At 43.1% G+C, this 24,737-nt stretch overlaps 2 protein-coding genes across 2 annotated transcripts in view; both read right to left on the bottom strand.

Moving 5' to 3' along the window:
* Positions 1-241: 241 nt before the first annotated feature.
* LOC311054611 (ceramide glucosyltransferase-like) lies at positions 242-1,474 on the bottom strand (the record flags this gene model as incomplete). Its single annotated transcript, XM_084070618.1, has 1 exon — positions 242-1,474. The coding sequence occupies one exon, from the start codon at positions 1,472-1,474 to the stop codon at positions 242-244; it is 1,233 nt and encodes a 410-aa protein (XP_083926744.1).
* Positions 1,475-3,624: 2,150 nt separating this feature from the next.
* trpm4a (transient receptor potential cation channel, subfamily M, member 4a) overlaps positions 3,625-24,737 on the bottom strand; it is a 43,253-nt gene continuing 22,140 nt past the window's right edge. The window contains exons 11-29 of the mRNA XM_084072520.1: positions 23,987-24,105; positions 23,351-23,653; positions 22,537-22,638; positions 21,669-21,797; positions 20,925-21,054; positions 20,393-20,538; positions 19,908-20,020; positions 19,399-19,512; positions 18,970-19,016; positions 16,786-17,018; positions 15,936-16,051; positions 14,588-14,720; positions 12,074-12,248; positions 11,396-11,564; positions 10,410-10,591; positions 9,245-9,377; positions 8,360-8,432; positions 7,797-7,885; positions 3,625-5,750 (exon numbers count right to left, since the gene is read on the bottom strand). Of these exons, the coding sequence (XP_083928646.1) occupies positions 5,720-5,750; positions 7,797-7,885; positions 8,360-8,432; positions 9,245-9,377; positions 10,410-10,591; positions 11,396-11,564; positions 12,074-12,248; positions 14,588-14,720; positions 15,936-16,051; positions 16,786-17,018; positions 18,970-19,016; positions 19,399-19,512; positions 19,908-20,020; positions 20,393-20,538; positions 20,925-21,054; positions 21,669-21,797; positions 22,537-22,638; positions 23,351-23,653; positions 23,987-24,105 (2,537 nt within the window). The 3' untranslated portion in view covers positions 3,625-5,719. The remainder of the gene's footprint in view (positions 5,751-7,796; positions 7,886-8,359; positions 8,433-9,244; positions 9,378-10,409; positions 10,592-11,395; positions 11,565-12,073; positions 12,249-14,587; positions 14,721-15,935; positions 16,052-16,785; positions 17,019-18,969; positions 19,017-19,398; positions 19,513-19,907; positions 20,021-20,392; positions 20,539-20,924; positions 21,055-21,668; positions 21,798-22,536; positions 22,639-23,350; positions 23,654-23,986; positions 24,106-24,737) is intronic.

Raw genomic sequence — 24,737 nt, 5'->3', positions numbered from 1 at the left:
TTCCATCATACAGTCTGTGCAACAGAAGCGCTGTTAAGGCGAATGTCCTGCTTCCTGCCCGCCTGCCATTTATTTTCTGTAGCTATCTAGCACTAAGATACTGTAGCTATTACTTTCCTGCATGAACAGGTGGCAGTGACGACGTCTGCAGACGCAGGACCCCGAGACAAACTGACAATCTCAACTGGTACCTACACCGGGTGGCAGTTGGGTCACTATAAGCACTAAGAACTTGTTATTACTAGACACAGATACTCCCTTTAGACCGGCATGCTACACCTCGCTTGTCTCTCTCTCTGACGTCCAGGACCTCCTCTGCCTTTCCACCGCAGTAGAGCCGGTAGCGGGCCTCTCTCCAGCTGATGGTGGCACGGCCCCAGAGGGCTACTAGGAAGATCGGCAAGACGAGCGACTCGCGGATTAACCAGGCCGCGGCATACTTCCGCTTAGAGACCACACCTTCATGTACTCCACTGAGTTGTGTATAGTCTGCTATGAACCAGGCCAAACAGTGACACGTGAAGAAGGCCACTATATTCCACATGAAGACGTTGTGTGCTGCCAAGGCGATAATCAAGCTGGCCACAAAACACTCTGACATGGGCTCCACCAAAGTGGTAGGAAGCGTGTTGATACGTATCTTAGTCCACCTGATCATGCGCGATTGGAACTGGGTGAAGGAACATGAGCCACAGTTTTGCATTGCCACCTGAGTTGCCAAGGCGAACTTCCAGCCCCTAACTGCTATGGCTTTAGCCATGATGTAGTCCTCTCCCATGTACTGGGAGAAGGCCTCAAGTCCACCTGCCTGGTCTAAGATCTCCTTCCTCATCAGACATGACATACCCGCCACACATGTGAAGCCCGTTACGTGGGCCGAGACGTACAAGCGTGTGAAATATGTCCCAAAGTACACCTGCTCGAGAGTGGCAGCGAATCCCTCACGGTCAGCAACGTATGGCAACCCGTGGACCATCCCGACCTTGTCTGTCATGTGATTGGTCAGGTCAGTCAGGGTGTCGGCCTTGACTCTAATCCGACTATCACAGATCCAGATGAGGTTGTACTTTGCAGCTTCGTACCCCGGCATCAGGTTGTTGATCTTCGGGTTCATCCCCACCTTCCTGCCTCCTATGCAGAGTTTGGCATCAACGTTGGGGTACTTCTCCAGGAGCGTCCTGCACACCTCGACGGCTGGGTCGTCCGCGTCCTGAATGCACAGTAGTACTTCATACTGTTCGTAATCCAAAGTGAAAAATGTCTCCAGGTTACTGGCGAGGTTTGGGTCGATTCCCTTCAAAGGCTTCAGCAGTGAAATGCCTTCAAAATACCTTAAGGGCAGGTTCTGCTTGGCTCTCCTGTGCATGTACCAGCGAACATAAATAATTGAAATGAGGTGCATCGACCACATGATGCAAAATAATATGAACCCAACAATGGACAGTCCATGCTGAGCAAACTCCAGGAGAGCCATGAGGAGTCACTTCCATTCAAATCTGGTAGTGATAATTGCAAGTTGTTGCCAAGAAAGTCCCTTCCTACTTTAGTGTAATGGCTGGGGTGCAATATATATATATATGGCACACCATATATATATATGTTGTGGAATGATTATGTCACTGGTAGCTCTATGTCAGTTCTTTTTATGACGTGTCTGTCTGCCAGCGTCCATTTCATGCCCATGTATGAAGATCCCTGATGTCATCAATATGCCGATATAAAACCAATGTCATAGACTGGCCTCCAAGTACTATGATAACGGTTACTGCACTAAGTACTCTGACAATGGGTACAACGGGTACTTTGACATTGGGTACAATGGGTAATCTAACTACGGGTCAACGGGTATTGAATAACTTGAGGGCTAAGCGTTCCAAATGGGCATCGCCCTAGTATCACAATGTGCACACTGCCCTTAGGTCAACCACAACTCATTATCTCCTCGCATTTTTCACAATATATATTTAAAATATTTACCTTTTGTTTTATGATTGGGCTGAAACCTTGCCCACATTTTCAGCATCATAGGTATGTCATTATGTAAATAGTAGCAGCATAATAATTGTTAATTGAGGAGTATATACTAGACCTACTTGGGAACGATGTACAGTAGGTCGGGAACAATGCGGATTGGGAATGCATGCCCACCCAGTTATGCAATACCCGCTGTACCCGTTGTACCAGTCTGTCTGTCTGTCTGTCTGTATGCCTGTGTCCTCTTTTGTGCCCATATATGGAGATCTCTTTATCTGTCTGTCTGTGTCCTTTTATGCCCTTATATGGACATCTCTATCTGTCTATGTTATAACAATAAAGTGTGTCTTTCACAAGCTTGCCTGATCTTCTCCCAGGGTGTTCAGGCAAAAGAAGTCCCCTGGTGCACGCACACATTTTATTATTTCGGGTAGGGTACGAACAAGTGGAAGGTGGGTTATTTGCATGCCTTTAGCAATGTAGACGGTTATTGCTGTACTACTGCCTGACCAACTGAGTTGACTATCCTCTGCTCTGTGCTCTTGCTAGCGGAGATGAATGGGGCTAAAATAAATAAAACCTTATTTTCCCCAAAGGCAACAAGTGTCCACATATGAGTGAGTGTTCGCAGGTGTTTTCACAAGTTTAGGACATTATTAAAGTTCTATCTAACCAACATGAACTGATCGACATCCTTAGAGCTCTGCATCCTGTATTATGTACAACATATCCATCAAATAGTGCAAATAAAAGAACACAATACAAATTTAAGGGGTGAGGTGAAAATGGTGGGTCCTCCACACTCAAGGACATGGGAATATGGAATATGGAGAAGCATAGGACCCACAATACAACATGGCATTAATGTATGTCTGTGTGGGGTGGATAATGGCAGATTAAGTGTATAGTCACACATGCACGACTGTAACAGTCACATCCCGTTCACTTCTATGCGAGCGAAGGGATGGAGCATCCAGTTGCGAAGCAAAATAGAGTCACGTGCCATTACGTGTAGTTCAACATGTAACTGTGAACTTTGACGCTTTTGACACCTCTGCATGTGTTGGCCATTCCCCTCCATGTGTGACCATCCCCATATCCCCGAAGATTAGTTCAATGCCAAACACACACCTGCTCAGTATAATTAGTTTAACTCAGGGCAGGTGTGACTCCCTAAATTATCCACCAAGTCTGTATATATTTGTTTTAATTTATTTTTTTTGGGGCGCAATTTCTCAGTGGCACATTGCTTTGAAGGCACACAATGATTTAGGAAGAAGTTGTGTGAAGGTTTCATTGAAACAACAACCAATTTGTCCACACACTGGCTGTCCACATTGTTTTTGTCAAATCATGCATTTCCTATGGGGGCATTGATGTCAGATTCAGGGCCACAATGTAAATAAGCTCTTGAGCTTTATTGTGTTTCATCCATTTAGTTTTATCCTCTGCACTGATTTACTGATTGGTCGTAAAAAGAAATCTGTGTCAAATCATGCTTGTAGATACTGCTATTTTCAGCTAAGAGGTTTGGTGTAGGAAAAAAGTACATACAGTAGAGTAGGGTTTAAGTGGTTAAAACAAATGCTCAATATTATGCCAAGACTACAGTATTTGATCCATGTCTGAAAGTGATAAAATGTGCAACTGTAGGTCATTAAACATTTTATTTAAACAATGCATATCAGAATACATAGAAGAGCAAAAAAAGTCGGGTCAAATATTGATCCTCCTCCAAATAGGTTATGAATATATCAACATGCATGAAATTGGGGGGGGGGGGGGTTACACACTGTTCTTTTACAACATTTTTATAGTTTTTTGAGTGGTGCCAACCACTCCTATATCTGACTTTGTCCGTGTGTCCGTCCGTATGTATGTATGTATGTATGTTCAGGGGTGCACGTAACTTTTTAGGTCTAGTACTCAGAAGAGCACCTGGAGATGTGACTTCGTGCGCAACAAATAAATGGTCCCGTTTTGTCAACGGGGGGGGGGGGGGGTCAGCAAAAGAGGACGCTCTGCTTGCAAATTCCGCCGATTTTCGCCGTTTTTTTTTTTTTTCTCACATCGTTTGGTGAAGCCCCCAAGGTTGGTGCCCTGTGCTGCGCTGCTTTTATCCGCCAGATTGGGACGTTCACAGCATATTTTGCACCATCACGGTGCGTTCATCATCGGTGACGAGTGCCTCTAAACAGCCGCTGATGGCTGCGTGCACGCAGCGAGGCGATGCGAGACACTGACACAATCACGTGCAGCATGCGTCCTCGATCTCCAGGCTTTTATTTTTTATTTTTGCTAAAAAATAAAAGCTTGGAAATTCCTGTCCCAGCTGTTGGTACGCAAAAGCGCCTCGCGTCGTCTGATGTGGTGCTCACTTTTTTTATTTTGGGTGCGCATGCGCACCTGCGCACCAGTTATGTGCACCCCTGTGTATGTCTAATAAACAAACATTGATGACAACATCAATACGGGGCTCATCAAAGGCACCACTCTCTTCACACAGGGTGTGATTTTTTTTATAGTTTATATCTTTTCACACCCCCTCATACAAGACAAGTCCTACAACAACAGTTCAAGTGGAGGGAGAAATATTTCTCATATCAATATTGCATTTTGTCTCACTGCCTCAGGGGGCTGACAATTTATTGATTGCACTTTTTGTCATTTTCGGAACATATTCAATTTCAAACTCTAAAAACATTTAACTCATTTTGGTTTTAAAGTCATACTCTATAGGATTTGTTTTTATTTCAAAAAGTTGTTTTTCATAAGTTTATCTGGCATATTTTTCATAATAAACATTCCACATAAATGTGTTTTGTGACATATTTCTCTAAATACTTTTATTTATGCCCCCTACATTCCCACCACATCTTTATATTTTGTGTTCGCATAGGAAATAAGGCACGTCAAATGCGGAAGAGAAGAGTCGGTGGATTGCAGCTAGGTTAACGGCAGCAACACACCTAAACAAAACAATACGGGTTTGAATTTCATCTGGAGGATCTATCTATCTATCTATCTATCTAGTAGTGATGCACGGGTTGACCCGTAACCCGCGGGACCCGCGGGTCAACCCGCGGCGCGGGTGGGGTATAACGAGAAATACGATAAGCTACTGTTAAGCTACTGTTACTAGCTCCTTAGCAATGTGCTAACTGGAATGGAACACTGGTATTTGTATTACTAGTACAGAACAGAACCCATTGTTAGTGGGCACTACTGTATGAACTACGACGTCAGTGCTCAGTACCCAGAGTGTCAAAGCACTTAGTGCATTATCTCTTATATCAGAGTACCAAGAGTACCAGTCTATGATGTCAGTCATGTATGAAGCACCAACTGGAGAGAGTTCAGGCATCTCCATATATGGGCATAAAAGAAATACAGACAGACAGACACGACAGAGATTCATGAATTACACAATAGTTCGAATATAACACAGTTGATAGTATCGCCAAACTACCAAAAAGAAAATCCTACAGAGTATGACCTTAACATAAAACATACAATTGTTTTCATTCAAATACATTTTAAATGGAAGTAATTCACACTATCACAGTAACATAAATTGGAATGATAAAGACCAGGGAGTCTCTCTTTGACATTCTTGGACATTCGTTGGCCCTGAGTAAACTCTGCACTGCACTGTGTGTGTGTGTGTGTGTGTGTGTGTGTGTGTGTGTGTGTGTGTGTGTGTGTGCGCGCGCGCGTGCATGGCGATCTCCTGGATTTCAGAGGGTCAGGGTGTTGGACAGTAAGTAGAGTCAGATCTACAAGACAAAAATATGTTTTAGTTACCAAAAATAACACGTGTTAAGCCTTTAAGTGTAAGCTTCAGAATACATGGGAAAGAATACTTGCATTCTCAAACTTCAACCAGTATTTAAACTCTCAAACATTGAACCTGTTTGTTTTCCTCATGACAAACAGCTATGACATAAATAGTAAATGGCTATGACATAAAACGTGTGTGTGTGTGTGTGTGTGTGTGTGTGTGTGTGTGTGTGTGTGTGTGTGTGTGTGTGTGTGTGTGTGTGTGTGTGTGTGTGTGTGTGTGTGTGCACATGAATGCATGCGTGCGTGCGTGTGTTAACAGCTGCACAGAGCGGTATTCCGGTATGTGAACATCTACACTAAAAGCAGTGATGAAAGTGACATCCTTTAGCAGACCAGTCTAATATAAGACAGTCTGTAAATAAAACTTAGGGCAGATTTATTTTGAGCCAGAAGATTTAGCCTCTCTCCAACCAGATTAACAGGGGCAATCATGCAGCAATATTTGCTTGATTGGGTGGTCAATTGACACGTCAGATGCCATGTACAAGGTTTACTGGCAAACGATTCCAGTGCCCAAAATGTATTGTTCTTCAAGCAACCCCCTAGTGCAGTGGCTCCCAAACTTTTCTGGATTCGGCTGCCGCGTTAAGTGGTCAGCTGGGTGGGCCGCATGCATTTTCTGAGCATGGGGGAGGCAGTATAGAGACCAGGAGTTTAGTTGCATGTTTTTGTGAGGGTACCTACCCTAGGGGACACGGGGAGAACATGCAAACTCCACACAGAAAGGCCTTTTCGCCAACCCCACCTAGGGTATGGGCACTCCCCCCGCGCCCACAGCGTCCCCGGTGGGAATCAAACCCAGGACCTTCTAGCTGTGAGGCGACAGCACTACCGACTGTGCCACCGTGCCCCCTGAGCATGTTTATTTTAATGTTCAAACAATCAATTGTGTTCCGGTTTGGATCAAGGGAACTAATGCAGTATGTACGGTAAGTTCTTATTTATCGGTATCACAATGACAATTCATTGTTCAACGTTTTAAAGAAAGAATACCATTGTATTTTTTTTTAATTCAGGTTTCTTTATTAATGTCATGTTAATAAAGTCTGTTTTACCAATTATTTGGGGGGGCACTTGCAAATACCTGCCCCCAGCCCACAGGCTGGGAATCGCTGCCCTAGTGATATAATCTGGGCATGACTGTTGCAAGCATTTAAAAGCTCTGAAATAAGGGATGTTAATTTAAATGGACGGGCATTTATAATGTTGTAAATGTAAACTTTTTGCCAGCACTATCTCCAGTAAATATAACAATGCGGTAATTCATTTAGCTAGCCAACCAATTTGAGCCAGGTTAACCACATGAACCCTAGTAAAGTAAGAAAGTAGCAGATCTACAAGCTCACAACTGCGAAACTGATCCTAAAAAGGAGGTGGCCTAGTATAGAGCCCTGAGGGACACCAGTCAATAAAGTATATAGGGTTTATTTAAGTGGTTAAGGCTTTCTTACACATCATGGGTTGCCCCAAACAAAATGAAACACCTCGCATACATACTGAATAAACATAAAATGCTGTATCTGTATCTTCATGTAACCCTATGGAAGAGTTTCAGGGCCACCATTGGAAACATTTCCTTTTGGTTTTGAAAATAAAGCATTGAGACTTTTTTTTGTAAAGAATTTCAATTATTGGATATTTGCAAGAAGCAATATATTTTTGACAGGTAGATTTAGCAACTCCATCCACAAATGTCACATGGATTTTTTTTAGGCGTGTGGTGATGACAGTTTTGTGTCGCTAAGGTGACAGCCATGCTGAGTGCTTAAGTGTCTATGGTTACCTGCTACATGACACCTACTGTTGACTGTCACACAGGGACCCAGTTAACACTACTGTAGCCATTACATTTACTAGCAGGTCAGTTACTGTATATGCACCGGGCTGAGACATCTGCCAGTTCGCATAAAACATTCGATCATGTCTGGACAGATCATTTTATTCTGTTTCTTAATCAAACTCCATGTAACGTACTGTACCTCTGGGGAGGCTGACGTTTGGCCTTGATCAGGTTACTCTCAGATAGGGCTTCCACCATCCAGGAGAGGGCGTTGCAGCAATACTCCGTCTGAGAGAGAGAGAGAGAGAGAGAGAGAGAGAGAGAGAGAGAGAGAGAGAGAGAAATGCAAATAAGCTTGATTTATACTTAATCGCATGCCGGTGTCGTGCTCAGAAAATAGCCGATCTACAAGCGCACGACTCGCTGCACCGCGCGTAACTGAGTATAAATGAAGCTTCGATATGATGACGGACGGTGGCTCAGAGCAGTGCTGAGCTGGCAGACGCGACAGCTGCAGTCCATATGTAGAGAGAAACCAGACCACTGTACACCTCCCCCCCTCCACATACTGTTAGGACATACATACATAAACACACACTCTCTCTCTCTCTCTCTCTCTCTCTCTCTGCCTCTCACACAGACATATATATTTCTGCACACATGCAGTAAGGCCTCGGCCTCGGCCTCGGATCACTGGAACTCGAGGCATGGTGCCGCGTGGACAGGAAAAGTGCGGTGCGCGGCGGGCTATCCCACACTGACCTCGATCTCCAGCATTCTCAGCCGACGGTCGTGGTCGCGGATCTCCGACATCTGCTTCAGGACACTGTCCACCCTGTGGAAAAACAAGCCGCTCTGTCACTCATTCCCTGGGAGCAACTCAGGTCACCACTGCCTTGTACACAGTAAATGCCTCAGTGTTCATTTAACTCTGAGAGGGTACAAATGCAACCAAATGGTGGTTGCATCTATACCCTCCCGAAGTTACAGACCCTTCTCAGAGTTAAATTAACACTCAGGATTTGACAGTCAGTGTAGTATGCCCACCCACGCAGTAATGTTAATACTTAACGATGTCACCGCAAATAACAAAGTAGATAAATATAAAGATCTTACAAGTGAATCGTGCTGCAGATCAGCAAAACGCTACTAAGACAAATCATACATGAAATACTGTATGTTAAACTATAAGACAGAACAAGAAAGGTATGCAAGCTATTGGCTTTCAAGTATTCATGACCAGTCTTAACAGACAGTATCAACTAAAATGATACATTTATAATGGCACATAGAAAAAGAAAATGGATGGTAGGATATAGATCAAGATGATTGATTGATTCAATTATGAGATGTGGTAACAGATGACAACATGAGGATTACTGGAGTATTGTAATTACTACCGAGTATAGTTTTGAAGTTTGTAATTAGCAAATAAAAGTATCCATATTACAAAACATTATTGTTCTATAATCCCCCACTCATGCATAAACTGGCCATAAAATAGATGAAACCCGGCTATCACTGCTTTGTGGGTCCATTTGTTTCCATTTATACACACTCAGATTCAAATTAACACTCTGGCTTTAACAGTGTAGGGAAACACTGCCAAGAGGCGACAGTAAAAAGATGGTGGACAAAGTGATGTACTTGACAGAGGTGCGTTTGAGCCGCTCTGCTTCGCTCTCCCGGTGCCGCTTGTTCTGAGCAGTGATCAGGATCTCTTTCTGGATGGCCTCCCACGTGTTGAGACGGCTAGCCTTCCTGCCGCGCAGCTCCAGAACTGTACAGGAGAGAGAAAGAGGAGGAGGTCAGGGATTGGTCAATGCAGGGTTCATTCACCTTCCATTCAAAAGAACGGAACAGCATTTGACGTGCAAGACTTATTTCTATAAGTTCAATTAAAGTTTTTTCTCCCTCTATCTTTGGTTAGTGATGAGGCAGAACACATGATCATAGATCAAGATCATAAAATAATCTGGAAGTCAAGCACGAACTCATTCTTCTGAACAGACTACAGTAACGCATAAGGATTATGCACCAACGTTGTTTTGATGGCGTTACTGTTATTTCCATATAACAGACCACTCTTCTGTATCAGTTTACATTGCTATCAAAGTCTGTCGGGGCTAATCTTGCAAACTGCTGGAGCGGTCAGCACCAGATTTCTTGTGCACGCTGTCAATAGGCCAAATAAGTACATCTACTGTACACGTTTCCTTTTTTCACATTTTATATTCTTGGAAATATTTTACTTGGAAGTGAATGTGAGTCAGATTTGGCTGAAACCGTGGCCAACATGGAGTCATGTGTCATAGATACGGTACATCATAGATGACAGACATCATAGACCAGCCACAAGAAGTCTGAGATCCATATGGGAGCTACGCTGTTATTGGACTCTGTCTTGTTAAATCAATAGCTCATTTCAAAATATAGATTTTGTTTGTAAGTGGCCATATAATAATAATGTACAGCATCAACCTTTGCAATAATGACCAGCTCAGAGTACATTATCCTTTACATGCAGAAGTTTCCAACACCAGTGGTTCTCAAGGTGGGGTCCTTGAGGGGTTTCCAGGGGGTCTCCAGCTAAACGATTGATAGTTAGGAACCAAATGGACTGCTTCAAGTTCCGTAGACTCGAGTTGTGGGGGTCAATGGCCCTAATGCATACCAAAATTGGTGTCCTCATAAAAAAAAAGTTTGAGAACCACTACCTGCTTCAACCTGCCGTCCACACGCACGCACGCACGCACGCACGCACGCACGCACGCACGCACGCACACACACACACACTGTGCCGGTCTCTCACCAAAGTGTCTGATCTTGACGGAGGGGATGTGGCGGATATGCCTCTTGATGAAGAGATGGAGGTGGGAAAGGATGATGAAGGGCGGAGCCAGGCAGGGCCTGGAGTGGTACTCCACAATCAGGTTGTAGCGCTGGAACTTCCAGTAGGTGTCGCTGTGCTCCTGCACCTTGTTGAAGGTGTAGCTGCGGAACAGGAAGCAGGAAACACCACATGGTCATAAAAATAGGTACAGGCTGCATCCACCCAGAACACATGGCGACACACAGCAAACGCAAGGCTTGAGACCGCTCTCACTTCCTGGCTGGATGGTGTGTCGGATTTCACCCAGGTTGGGACAGAAGAACTCAGTTTATTGTCATAGCAGTGAATCCTGTTGTCAGGGTGCAGGCCAGAAGGTTCTTGGCTCTGTCCATGAGGTCATGAGCTTCTGAGCTTTTGATGATTTCATTCGTTCCAAAACACTAACATACACAGTACAATCCCCAGTGTTAATGTAACTCTTCGTTACGGGTCCATTTGTTTCCATTTGTACACTTTCAGAGTTAAATTAAAGCTGCAATCCAGAGCTTATTTGAATGAAGAAAACATTATTTTAATCAATCTGTATGGTAGAGTATGTTAATATAATATTTAACTAGCACATTTGCAGTGGTTGGGGGGGGGGGGGGGTCTCCCTGCTCTTCCATAGACACATTTAGACACTGGTGTCGGGTAGGACACCTTACTGGTTCACAAGTAGTACTGAAGTAGTCCTGAAGCTCATAAGCGCATTATCTCCCCTGCATGGCCAAGCACTGATTCCCTCTTGCTGGAGTGGTAGGAATGTGGTCTCTCACACAGGAGAAGACCCAATATGTAGGACATGAAACGTATCCATTTCAGCTTTAGCTTAGTACAAGATTTTAAAGTGTACTTGAGCTATATAACATGGGAAGACTTTTAACGCCGACATGAGCCGCACAGCGACGGAGGTGACATCTGTGTACCTGAACATGGCGATGAGCAGGTTGACCAGCAGGATGTTGGTGACCAGGAGGTAAATGACCAGCAGGAGGACGACCACAAAGTTAGCGTAGGTGTCCATGCATGGCTCCCACCCGGCATCGATAAGCGCCGTGTCGTTGGTGCAGTTTATATTCTTTGCCAGCTTGTCAGCTAGAGGGAGACAGAGAACAAGTTGGTTAATGCACACTTCTATCCAGTTCCTTTTACAGACAATATACATTTCTAGCGTGGGTGGCCATTGTAAGAAAGCCCACTGAAAGTGTTTGAGCAACTGAGGTAGTTTGATATTTGAGAGAGGATGTGAATGTACAATAATGGTGTGATATGGAAATGTTTTTCTTTATATATATTTCTTTGCTTATAGGCTGAAGTGTCTCTATTACTCCAAAGTGATACCTGTGGTTATGCTTTTTTCCCCTCCTGTTTTTAGTGCATCGACAAGAAATTAGTGCGTGAGTGAGGTAGAGGAAGCAAAAGTCCTCATGAAATTCAACAAACATTTAATGATTTTTGTGTGCGGGTGTGTACGTACACAGTAAAATGACTTAACCCTGAGAGTGTACAAATACTGAGAGTTAACACTTATGCAGTATAAGTCAAATACACTCAGGCAGAAACTAAAGGGTACCGGGATGAGGGGCAGCGAGTGAGCCACTCACCATCCATTTCGTTTATGGGGATCTGTCCAAATATGTGGAGGTAGGGCCTGTAGAAGACACGGCGGAAGATCCAGTCGGGGCGGGAGTCGTACGAGTACAGAAGCGCTTGATTGGCCACCCCATAGGCCATGAGCCACACCCCCAGGAAGAAGAGGAAGAAGAACACGTCTTTCATCTGAGGGGAGAGAGAGAGAGAGAGAGAGAGAGAGAGAGAGAGAGAGAGAGAGAGAGAGAGAGAGAGAGAGAGAGAGAGAGAGGCGTTTGATACAGTGATGCTTGTAGACCTGCTATTGTCGGCATGCAAAACTGGCTTAAAACTGAGTATAAACTTAGCATCCACCTCTTCACAACGCCACCGAGCTATCTGACATTTCTAAACCAAACTATGTGGATTAAAATGCTATTTGATTCCATGTGTCGTTCTGCAGAAGAGCTGCAACAATTAATTATGGAACTAATCAAGTTCATCTATGAACAATAATCACCTCATGTGCAAGAGCATTGGGCAGGCCATTATTAAACATATGGGGGGTTTCTTTTGTGTGTCCGATTATTGGTAATTATTTCTAGGCTTGAGTACTTGTGACATATAACTACAGATAATGTTCAATACACACACACTCACACACAATACACAGACATAAAATACATGTGTACAGTAGCATAAATGTCACTGTACATTTAATAGGGCTGTATCACTTAATTAGACTTCAATTATAGAAATTCATCATTTACAATTTCTCATATGAAAAAGAAAATAATATAAAAAAACACACCTCACCTCGTGTTTAGTAATCGATAGAATAATCGTTTAAAAGATAATCGATAGATATTCTGCAGTTTATCACACGAAACATGTAATGTCTTCTATGACGTTGGACATTTGGGCTCAATTGTCACACAGGTGACCAGCATTAAGCTTACTGTACCTGCTGGATATGAGTGGATATGATGTGGATCTGACACGGTCTCTGAACATTGGTCGAGCGCCAACGCTACATTATTAGATCGTATAACCATCTCCTCTGCAAAATATCCATTCGCCGCATTTTGCACACACAGCTAGTGTTCACGTTACATGCATCATCAGCCGTTGTCGCATGCGGACATCATTCACTAGCAACATATAGCCTAGCAGTGTCAGTGTCCTGGTTAAACTTGGCTATTTTTGTCATTTTTCTCCGCTGGATACTGTAAGACAGCTGGCCCCATGTGCAGCAAAACAAATCTGATGCTTAACGACATGCATTTCTTAAACCTAAAATAAACTCCAAACAGTATTATGGCTCTGGTTATCCTAAGTACAATTCTCAGATGTAAAGATGGATTTATGACATCTCTCATCACTCTTGCTATTAATATCATTTGCGGCACGTCAGCCGATTGGAGGTGTAAACAAGACAACATAACGATCTGACAGCGTGTTGCACCATCAGATCAGCCGAATGAAAGTCCAAGCGTTACCACTCCGCCAGTGGGATTTCAAACTTGAAAAACTTGTCTTCGCCAGGCTGAAGGCGTGGCCGAGACTATGTTTTGCACCCTGTGTCCGTCCGTCCGTCCATCCGTCCGAGTGTGTGTGTGTGTGTGTGTCCGTCCGTCTGCGACCAGCTAATCTCTGGTAACGTTGGCCCGATCGCAGCAAAACTGTGCACACACACTCCCTGGATAGCAGAACCTCTGCCCTGCATTTTTCAGATTGGCCTGTTATAACGCCACCAGGAGGCCGACTTTTGTAAAAAATAAAATGATATTGCTCCATGTGATCAAGACAGATCTGTCCGATTTTTCATATTCCATCCTGATTGCCATCTAAAGTTTGTATGAGTGCCTCGTTTTGAACAAAATGAACAAAAACTAAAAAGATTCACCATGAATTTAAGGCTCCATGGGGTAATCGATAGAAAAAAGTCATTTTGGGGGTGAACTATCCCTTTAAGGGTTGTTCTAAATGAAACTGTGTGCTGAATATTTCTGTCACGTTTATTTTTGATTTAGTTACTAAATCACAATAACTTCCCCTGGGAAGACACAAAACACCTTTACAATAAGTGTGTTCCCAGATCTATTATCTCAAATGTAAACTCAATGTTCACTCTAACATGAGCAAGGCAGAGATGGATCATGTAGCATGTACTGTAAGTATGTAATTATGTAAAATCCTCAAACCTCACCAAAACAACTACTTGTTGCTCTAAGCTTAAGCTTACTATAAGCACAAGAGAAAAAAGGTTCAATGTGTTGTAGAAAACCTTGAGTATTCTTTGCGTGAGACTGAAACATTGAGGCAGTGGCAAATTTGTGGAACCCACACAAAGCTATGTACAAATGTAACCAAATGGACCCTTCCGGGTCCATTTGGTTACATGTTGAACATTCTCAGAGTTAAACTAACTAACACTGAGGATTTTACTGTGTATGAGACCTTTGAGTCTGCAAGCTACACCCAAGGTTCAGTGTAAAGGCAGGTTGACACTGTCGCTCAGCTGGATTTGCAGGATGAATTACACTCACCATTTTGCCCACAATGATGATTTTGGGTCCCAGCTGTTTGTGGATAGCAAAGATGTGGATGAGACGCAGTGTGAAGACCATGTAGTCCAGAGCCATTATCGCTCGTCCAAAATGATAAGACCAAGGGAACATCCTGCACAACACACAGACACGCACGCAGATGTGCATGTCAATTTGGTTTCATTTCTTAGTTACAAATGGATAAATTAACACTGAGGATTTTAGGTGCAAGATGCACTCATCCATGCTGTATGAATATACTGCACAACACAAACAAAAATCTAATCCCATATTAGATATATATGTAGTAGATTGAAAAAGTAATGCTATGTTTAGATTTACAGGTAATATTCTCTCTTGTTTCCTGGGATGATACTCCCATAAGCTGAAGCTGAACAGATCCTCTAATTGAAGAAAAAAAACACATCTAAAGTAGGGCACCATTCACTTTACCATCCACCAGTTACTTATTGTTCCTGGATTATCGTCAAATCAGAAGGCCATGAAACTTCTTACATTAGATACCTTACTCGGAATCTGACATATGGTGCAATTTGATGGTCAAAGGTCAGCGATGAGCCATCATATACTGTATGCACACATGAGGTGTACATAATACCTCTAGGTTGACCTTGTTCCCTTTGCAGCCATGTACCTGTTCATGGGGGACTTCTAGCCACTAATCATAAACACAATACATATCTAGACTATAATGTGTGAAAAACTCCCTTCATAAGTTTCAATTTTCTCTAGGCTTACAAATTCACTTTGGAATGCCTTAGTTGGTGTTGCTTCATTTATTTATTATGATTTAAAACAGCCACAAAATGTAACTTTTTCATAGTAAATCTTTAAACCCTTCACAAAACACAACCTGGACTTACTGAGATTGAATCAATATCAGATCATGGCTGCCGTCTACATTTACCTGGCCAGTGTATTTCACAACATTCTTATTAACTCTAAATGTTTCATTTATGCTTCATTGCATGACGGTGTTGCATGCTGATCTACAAGCCGATTGACTATGTTCGGCACACGACACCACCATACATTAAAGTATGGCTTAACGCTCGCAGTGTAAAGGCAGTATATCGTAGAAACTCCATGCCTATCTCTATTTTTCAACTTTTTGTGTTTTTTCAATAATGAATGCCCTACTTCATCATACAAGAATGTCAAACAAAAGTAGTGAAAATAGCAGACCTACAAGCTTCTAGATCGGCTATTAAAAAATAAATCGTAATAAAAAATAAAAAAGTTCTTTGACTTAGACAGCAGCGATATATTAGGCACAGCCTCACAGGACAGCCATCCCTCACCCAGAGCCATAATGAATGAGCCTCACCTGCACACGAGGCCCACAGCAAAGAGCAAGATGGCCGTCAGGTCACATTTATTCCACATATCCTGGATGTAGTTCTTCATCCTCTGCAACACTGTGGTGCTGCCCACAAAGAAGGTCTGAGAGACACAAAACAATACTATTATGACTGGGGCTGGGGCCATACATATATGAACAAAATCAAACACCACAATATTTTTGACCAAATACATAAATATCTATATTTTTTTACTTCTTTTTAGGGGGACATTTTCTAAAATATGTTTGAAAATAAACATTTTAAACGTTTTTCAAAGTATAAAATATGGCCTGAAGGAGTACTTCACACAAAAATTGACTTATTTTCTATCAATTACACACCCCATGAAGCCTTGAATTCATGAAGGTTTTTTTGTTTTTGTCGCATTCCTGAGCCAATAATTTGATGACCAGCGGTCAATTTGATGTACCAGCTGGTCAGCAAATGATAGATACAGAGATAGATACAGAGATCTCCATATATGGGCATATCAGCATATCCATATATGGGTATACGGTATACTGATGACATCAGGGATCTCCATATATGGGCATAAAAGGGACAAGGACTGACAGATACAGAGATCTCCATATCTGGGCATGTCAGTTGGATTGGCGGTGCGACGTAGGTGTGAGGGCCGAGTAGCGGCCCGAACCTCTAGTATCAATATATTATTGAATATATAAACAATATATAAACAATATATTTATGAATGGTTCAAATTGACATGTGCACAGTAAAACCCGGAGCGTTCATTTAACTCTGAAACTGTGGTGGACCTTCATTTTGCTGTGTGTGTGTGTGTGTGTGTGTGTGTGTGTGTTTTGGACCGACCTGACGGATCTCCTCCAGCACCAGGGTGAAGACCCAGAAGTACAGCACCAACTCCCAATTGGAAGGGCCCTGGGGCGGGGGCTTGAAATCCACCAATAGGATGTAAGCAAACAGGCAGAGGAAGAGGAAGTACATCAGCACGTTGCCCAGGAACGAGGTGACGGGCGCGAACCAGAACTGCCGCCAGCGCTGCACGGCGAACGGCCGCTTGGAGGCGGCGGTGGAGGAAGAGCCTGGAGGAGTTTGTAAGGGGAGGAGGGAATATTTAGCTTTGGTCACTCTATAAGCATTAATAAGGCTATGAATGTTTGAGGCTTGACGTTTACTGGGGACTGTTAATGAAAAGCTCTGTGATCTGTGGGTTCAACTGTACAGCGGTTGTCAACATGGGGTCCGGGGACCCCTAGAGGTCCTTGATGGGGTTCCAGGGGGTCCCCAACTAAGATATATACTTAATCTTCACTATTATTACACTAGTAAATACAACTAGAGAACATACAAGAATATGTATTTTGATCAGAGTTTCATTATCTCTATACCTAGTAGTGTTTAACACCGGGATTCCCGGGATGCGGGAATCCCGGGAATTCGGGGTTATTTACCATCCCGGGAATTCACTTCGGTCCCATCGTCCCGTTGTGAACCAGTATGGGATGCACTGAATGTAACAGTAATGAACTAAATAAAACACAAGTGGCCGTGATGCCCCCTGCCTGCCCTGCGCACGCTGATTTCACCGTTTCCTCTGCTGTCATGTCAATACGGTAGACACCAGTTGACTATAGTTGAGATTCAACATCAAGTGAAACGCTGCATAAACAGTGGCTAGGTTTGATTTCGAGCCTATATTCCAGCTTAAAATGCGCGCAAGCCAAGCAATGGTTTTGATAGAGAGAGAGAGAGAGATAGAGAGATAGAGAGAGAGAGAGAGAGAGAGAGAGAGAGAGAGAGAGAGAGAGAGAGAGAGAGAGAGAGAGAGAGAGAGAGAATATTAGACCGATGTGGTCCGATTTTTTTTATCATCATTAATGTAGCCTACCCTACTTGCATTTTAGAACGTTCAATCTACCATTTTACTAGAACTACCCAGTAGAACAAGTGAACTGCAACAGCTGTCTGTCTCATTGATTGTCAGTGGCAGCGCATGCATGTGCACATCAAAATCACACTACAAAACCAGACATTTGATCAACAACAAAATATACATTAATACATTTGACAACATACAGCCAACATCCCAAAATGGAGTCTTAATATCCAGCAAGTAGCCTAATATAAATTAATAACTGCAAACAAATTACAAGTTTAGGCTATCAAATCAATATCCTACAAAAGTAGAGATAAGCTGTGACCTCACCTGCGCTCTGATGGACAATACATAAATAATCCTTTTGCAAATTCTCTTGTCAATAATGATACAAATGGAACGTTTATTTCAGCAGCTAGAGTTTGACATTGTTTGAGTGCGTTTTGGCTGCACAGCGCAGCTCCTCGTTTAAGTTAATTGTCTTCACCCGTTGCTGCGCAACAGGGCAGATCTCCGCCAGGGCACTATATTATATTTATATGATTTAAAAAATCAACTTAAGTCATTATTAGTGCAAGTTCATAGGTGGACACAATAGGGACATTTGGGCATTCGATATAAAATTGGCTATTTAAGTATCTACATATAAATGCATTTTAGTGGGCACTTCTTTTTTTTTTACCCTTTAACGGGAATTCCCGGGAAGCCCGGGAAAAGGTCTGAAAATTCCCGGGAATTAAAATTAGATATTTCCCGGAAAATGTTAAACCCTAATACCTACAGTACATACAGTAGTAAAGGAATTCTGGACCAAATGACAGACCATATCAGACCAAATCAATAAAAATGTTCTTAGATTGCGGTCCCAGAGATAAAGATCTAATCAAAGGGGGGTCTGTGGCCTAATGCATATCAAATTAGGGGTCTTCAAATTATTATTGAATTATTGCAGCAACACTCAAATGAAACAGACACAGAATTAATGATATTGCCTTCAGCTTATTAAGAAAATTGACGATGTAACAGTTCACAAGCCGTACCTCATTTTGCTGGGGAGTCCCTGGAACCCCCCAAGGACCCCCGGGAGTCCCCCGACCCCACTTTGAGTACCCCTGAAATAATTAATAGGGGGAACAAGACAGTTCAGAAGAACAAACCTTTCAGATTTTCCCTCACAGCGTCGTATTCGTCTTTATCTTCCTGACTGAGACACCAGAAGAGGAATCCAAGAGAGTTACATATGCGAAAAACAAAACAAATAAAAGGAAGATCTTTCTTCATGAAAATGTTACTACTATGTGTAATTCTTTCTGTGGCATCATTGTACATTGTTTTTGTATGTCCTGCATTTACTGTATATTGTTTAGTTTTTTCACTGGGTTTTCCAATGTATTCATATTTGACTTAACCAAAGCTTTACTTGTTTTGAGCTCCATAAGTCCTTCACGTAACAGTGAATCACATAATAAAACTGCAGTGTGTGTGTGTGTGTGTGTGTGTGTGTGTGTGTGTGTGTGTGTGTGTGTGTGTGTGTGTGTGCGCGCGCGTACGTGCGTGCGTGCGTGCGTGCGTGTTTGTTTGTTTACGTCTTCACGATGTCAGCCAGAGAGAAGACGCTGGCATCATTCCCGTCCAGACTGTCTGTGTCTTGACCCGGACCCTGACGGACCTCAACAGCCTTCACATCCTCCTCCTGCTCCCTGAGAGAGAGAGAGAGAGAGAGAGACAGAGAGAGAGAGAGAGAGAGAGAGAAAGTGAAACAGTGAGATAACTTGTGAGCTTGTAGATCGGCTATTTGCAAACTCTTTGCCTCTTTCTTATATTATTTGACAATTTGGACAATGTTTGACCAGTTTACTTTTGATTACGTTTTTAATTTCATTTATTTTTTTAAGTATTAAAAATGTCTTAAAAGTCCTTAAATTGTCACTTTACTGTCATCTGGGGTCAGTTTTGAACAAGAATATATTTCTACCCATTCATACTTGCAAATGCAGTAGACACTCACTGCACAGACACTCAAAGATATACACTCATGCGTGTGCACCGCACAACACACACACACACACACACACACACACACACACAGGCTCACCTATAGCTGATGAGGTCTGTGTAGAGTAGGGGAGGTAGGAAAAATGTGAGGACCAACTTCCAGACTTCAGTGCTTCTGTCCATGTCGCCCCACCAGATCTGAGACAACAGAGACTACAATACAGACAGACACAGATCACAGAGAGATCAACAATAGACCGATATATCGGCCTTTGACTCTTTTGATGGCGTCTGCAATTACGCGAGGGATATGTTTACATTTTTCACTTTCGACCTGGCATCCCTATTTTGGGCATGCCATTATAGGAAAACATTTTCACGTTTTCTAAAGGTTTTAAAAATAGCAGATCTACAAACTCACAACGACACATTGTGATTGATTCATTGCACGGTGATGTAATTGAACCTGCACCTTTTGGCTAGTGAAATGTAAGAATACAAATAAAAACATCAGCCCGGGCCTTGACTAATTGAAAATATCTCACATTGATTTAGGTTCAGCAGAAAGCTTGGACTCGTTCTGACCTGAACACCGTCGTGACTGAAGAACAGGCGGGCATCAGCAGCAGTCGCCATCTGTAGACAGGTAGCCCCCGCCCACACTGGAGAACTCCTTATGAGGAGAGTGAAGGAGCGACTCTCACTGCTTTGGTAGCACTGACTGAACACATCTGAAGACACACACACACACACACGCACACACAGACACACACACACGCACACGCACATGCACACGCACACGCACACACACACACACACGCACACGCACACACACACACACACACACACACACACCAGATGAGAAATTAACACTTACTAAAAATAAATGTATGCGTAACCTCTTAAAAGATTCATATACTGGGCAAATTAGAGACAAACACACACATGATGACAAACTAAAACCTTACTTATACTCCATGGAACGATGTCTCTTATCCCTAACACAATGTTAGCTTGACAATCAGTTCTTGCTGGCAAGCGACACATCGTGCCATGGAGCTTAAGGCTACAGACAAACAACCTATAGCCCACAGATCTAGATGCCAGACTGACTTACCATTGGCCAGGTTCTCAAACGTCTGTGCCAGCTCTTTCATGGACACTTTGGTCTCAGTCTCGCTCTCCAACTTGGAGAGCTCTCTCAGCATCTTACAGCCGCTCAGCGCACTCAGAACCGACTCCCCTGCCTGACCCGGAAAGACACAGAAAACTGTTAGTTAGTGCCGTCTGAGTTTTTGTGTTGAAGGGTAAGGTAAGGTAGACCTGTATTTAAAAGTTCAGTTTCAGCTTCACCCAGCTGATGGCTGCTCAGATGGTCATGATGAGCGCTCAGGGGGAAACTGTTAAGGGGAGAACCGGTGACCTTCTGATTACCCACTAAGCTATGGCTGCCTCAAAAATGGATGATGCTATGCACCGTATGTATGAAGGAGATTAAATAAGGATATCATAGGATATCGTGACTAGTTCAGAGGTAGCGTATGATTCTGCACCAATGCACTGCATTATCTCATCCCAATATTTTGCCTTTTTCCAAGGTTTTTTCATCTACTTCCTTGCTCCATCAGCCATGTTAGGTCCATTAATTGAAAGTCACAACTTGCACTGGGACCCAAATTTTACACTAACCACAAAGTGGCAGACAGTAACATACAGTAATTAGTCAAGTTGTTTATTGTCACATCATGCTCACATAATACTGCCTGTAGCAACATTGAAACAGCGAAAAACATGTACTGCAAGCTCTCCCCAACAGTGTGAAAAAGAAATAAGACATAAAATAAGGGCTCCAGTGTCTCACCATCTCCCAGAAATAAATGGCCATGTCGCTGCGGTTCTGAAGCACGGCCCAGACGAACAGGGATGACCAGGGGGAGAGGCAGCGCTGGTCCCGATATGTACACTCCCCAAGGAGCAACTTGTTCACTTGCTATGTGGGGGGTTGATGTGGAGGAGAGAGAGAAGGGAGAGAATGGGTGCAGTGGTGGGGATCGTCAAAGGGTATGAATTAATGGGGATGGATGGAGGAGGGAGGGAAGAGAAGGAAAGAGCAAGGCAACTTTATTTATATAGCACTTTTCATACACCAGCAGGGCAATTCAAAGTGCTTTACAGAATTAAAATAAGATAAAGGAGCAAATAAAAAATACTCCTCCCACCTTTTATACAAAACATAATAATAATAAAAAGTGACATTGTCATTTAAAGACCAGGCAAGACCTAGCTGCTCTTAGCCATCATTGGGTAGGGTAAACAATGTTCAAAGAAGAGCAGATTGATCAGGACAGAGGAACAACAGAGGAAAGACAAGTACAGCCATGAGTGATTACTTTTATCTTTTCCATCATCCATCCACTAGATGGAGCCAGCTGGTAAGTCTGGGTTCTGTTTTATAGGTACATATGGTGGACTGCTGCAAACTTGGAACCAGTACTCATTCTGTAGCTCAGGCAATGCTGATCAGTAATTACATCATCTGTTAAAGCTGCATGCATATAGATTTTTTTCCCAGGGCCTGTAAATTTGCACTTTAGCTACTGTATGAAGACGTCATTGAGACACATCTGGCTTAAACACAATGGCTTGTTATTGTAATTCCACTTTTGTCAATAGTGGGCCAATATGAGCAAAGTACATTGGTAGTGAGTTTCAGTATCATGCTCACTGACCTTCAGAGCTCTCCTGGTGCCGGTGCCTTGGTCCAGACCAAGAGGTCCATAGTAGAACGGCTGACACACGTCACCCAGCAGGTCCCACAGCAGACGAGACACCTGGCAGAGGACAAGACCATGCTATTACATGTCTTATGGATATTTCACTCTTAGAATAACTTGTATATATACACTGTAAATTATATAAATAATAATAATAATAATCCATTGTCTTTAAAAATCTGTTAACGGCATTATATCAGTTAAAGACAAACTTGATTTTAAAGCACTTGCTCTTAACATTGCATCCATTCAATATAATTTGGTTTCTGAATATTTAAATACATGTTGGCAGAACCTTATTGCATTTTCAAGAAGAAATGGATGTAAATATATTTTTTCCTAACCCAACATTTTCTCCAGGGACTATTTTCATCTAGACTCTTCAAATCAATCCCCACTTTAAAATGCATTAAGACGATAAGACAGTATCTATGACCAAAATTGACCACGCAATGACATTTAGTGTGTCGGATTATCTATCTCGGGCAAGTTGATTTCCATATCACACTGCAATGAATGGAATCCAATGGCTTCCTTGGAAATCTAACACACCACAGTCTGCTTTGGAAAATGGTCACAGTCCTAGTAAATGGGCTACACATGCCAGACCACCGGTATGTCCTCTCCTCTCAGACCATGACTGCATACAGAAGTGATAATGGTTCCACTGAAACCTGATCCATAATTAGTTGCACGAGGCAGCGGGCAACCAAGTATAAATCAGGCATAACAGTGTTATGAAAGACCACTGCACCACCCTCTTGTTCACCTCATACAAGCTGAGCTCCTTGGCTGACGCAGGCCCCTGCATCAGACCCTGGGGACTCTGTGGGCTCTTAAGGGACCCACTGGCTGCTCCGTCCATGGAGCCCGCCAGGCCGTGCCTCTCGCTGAGGCGTCTCTGGAGCAGGTTGTAGACCAGCGAGCTGTCATCCAGAGAGCGGTACAAATCCTCCAGCCGTCGGTATGTCAGGTAGTCCAAGATGTTGAGGCCGTTCTCACAGAAGAGGCGCACAAACTGGGGCTTGTCATTGATGAGGGCGTCCGTCATGGAGTCCTCCAGATCGTCATACTAAAAACACAAGCAGTTCAGTCATTATCTGAAAGGAATTATTATTCATTGCAAATGCATTTTTTGCTAATCCCCTCTGCCCACTGCCCACCTCTCTAAGTCAGTGCTTCTCAAACAGGACCCCCAAATTGTTACGTATTAGGCCGTGGACTGGATTTATATATACTGTAGGTGGGGAGAGTGAAACCTTGCTGAGGACTCCCTGGAACACCCTCAAGGACCCATGGCTGACTGTGGACTGACTGGGCTCCCATCAACCCTTTCATTCAGTTGACAGTGCATCATTTGGAAGCGTAAGGCAGGCTTCACTGTACCAGTCACGGTGCTGCTCACCTTCCACTGGATGTCTCCATTGAAGAGCTCAGTCTTGGCGATGTCCACTCTGTCCCAGGCCACTGCCAGCTTCAACTCCTCTGTGTACTCACTGGCATCATTAGCCACTCGTTTACTGGCTGACCACACACACGCAGTCACACACACACACACACACACGCGCACACGCACACGCGCACGCACACACACACACACACACACACACGCACACGCACACGCACACGCACACGCACACACACACACACACACACACATACAACCAAATGATAACCATGAAAACCTACACAACTGGAAATGCAGTGCAGCCTGTGGCAATGTTGAAATGAAAGTTTGACTGTGCAAACAATTAATAAATAAATAGCCATTAACATCACACAATCATCCACATAATTATTGTGTAATGTTGTGTGATTGTGCTATTGTGTGCCTGTGATACAAACACAGCATAATCCGAAACAAAAAAAAGCAGAAACTATGTGAAAGCATGTGAGGAAGTATCCTGTTATCATTGACAAGGACAGAGACTTTATTCTATAGCTTTCATACAAAACACATCTTTCGAAGTGCTTTACATTAAAGAAATATATTGCACATGTACAACATATGACTGCCATCAGTGACAAAACAAGTTTGATCGTTTAGAGAAACATCTTTTAGAACCACAGTCCTGATCACTCATGTACCGTACATATTAAATTAATCTTTACCTCTCTGACCAGGGCTTTGAGGATCACTGTATCATGTGCATAAT

The sequence above is a fragment of the Gymnoscopelus microlampas genome (assembly GCF_963454915.1).
Source record: "Gymnoscopelus microlampas genome assembly, chromosome: 11".
NCBI classification, from domain to species: domain Eukaryota; kingdom Metazoa; phylum Chordata; class Actinopteri; order Myctophiformes; family Myctophidae; genus Gymnoscopelus; species Gymnoscopelus microlampas.
The sequence above is the reverse complement of the archived record's forward strand: the minus strand, read 5'-3'. Positions and strand labels throughout refer to the sequence as shown.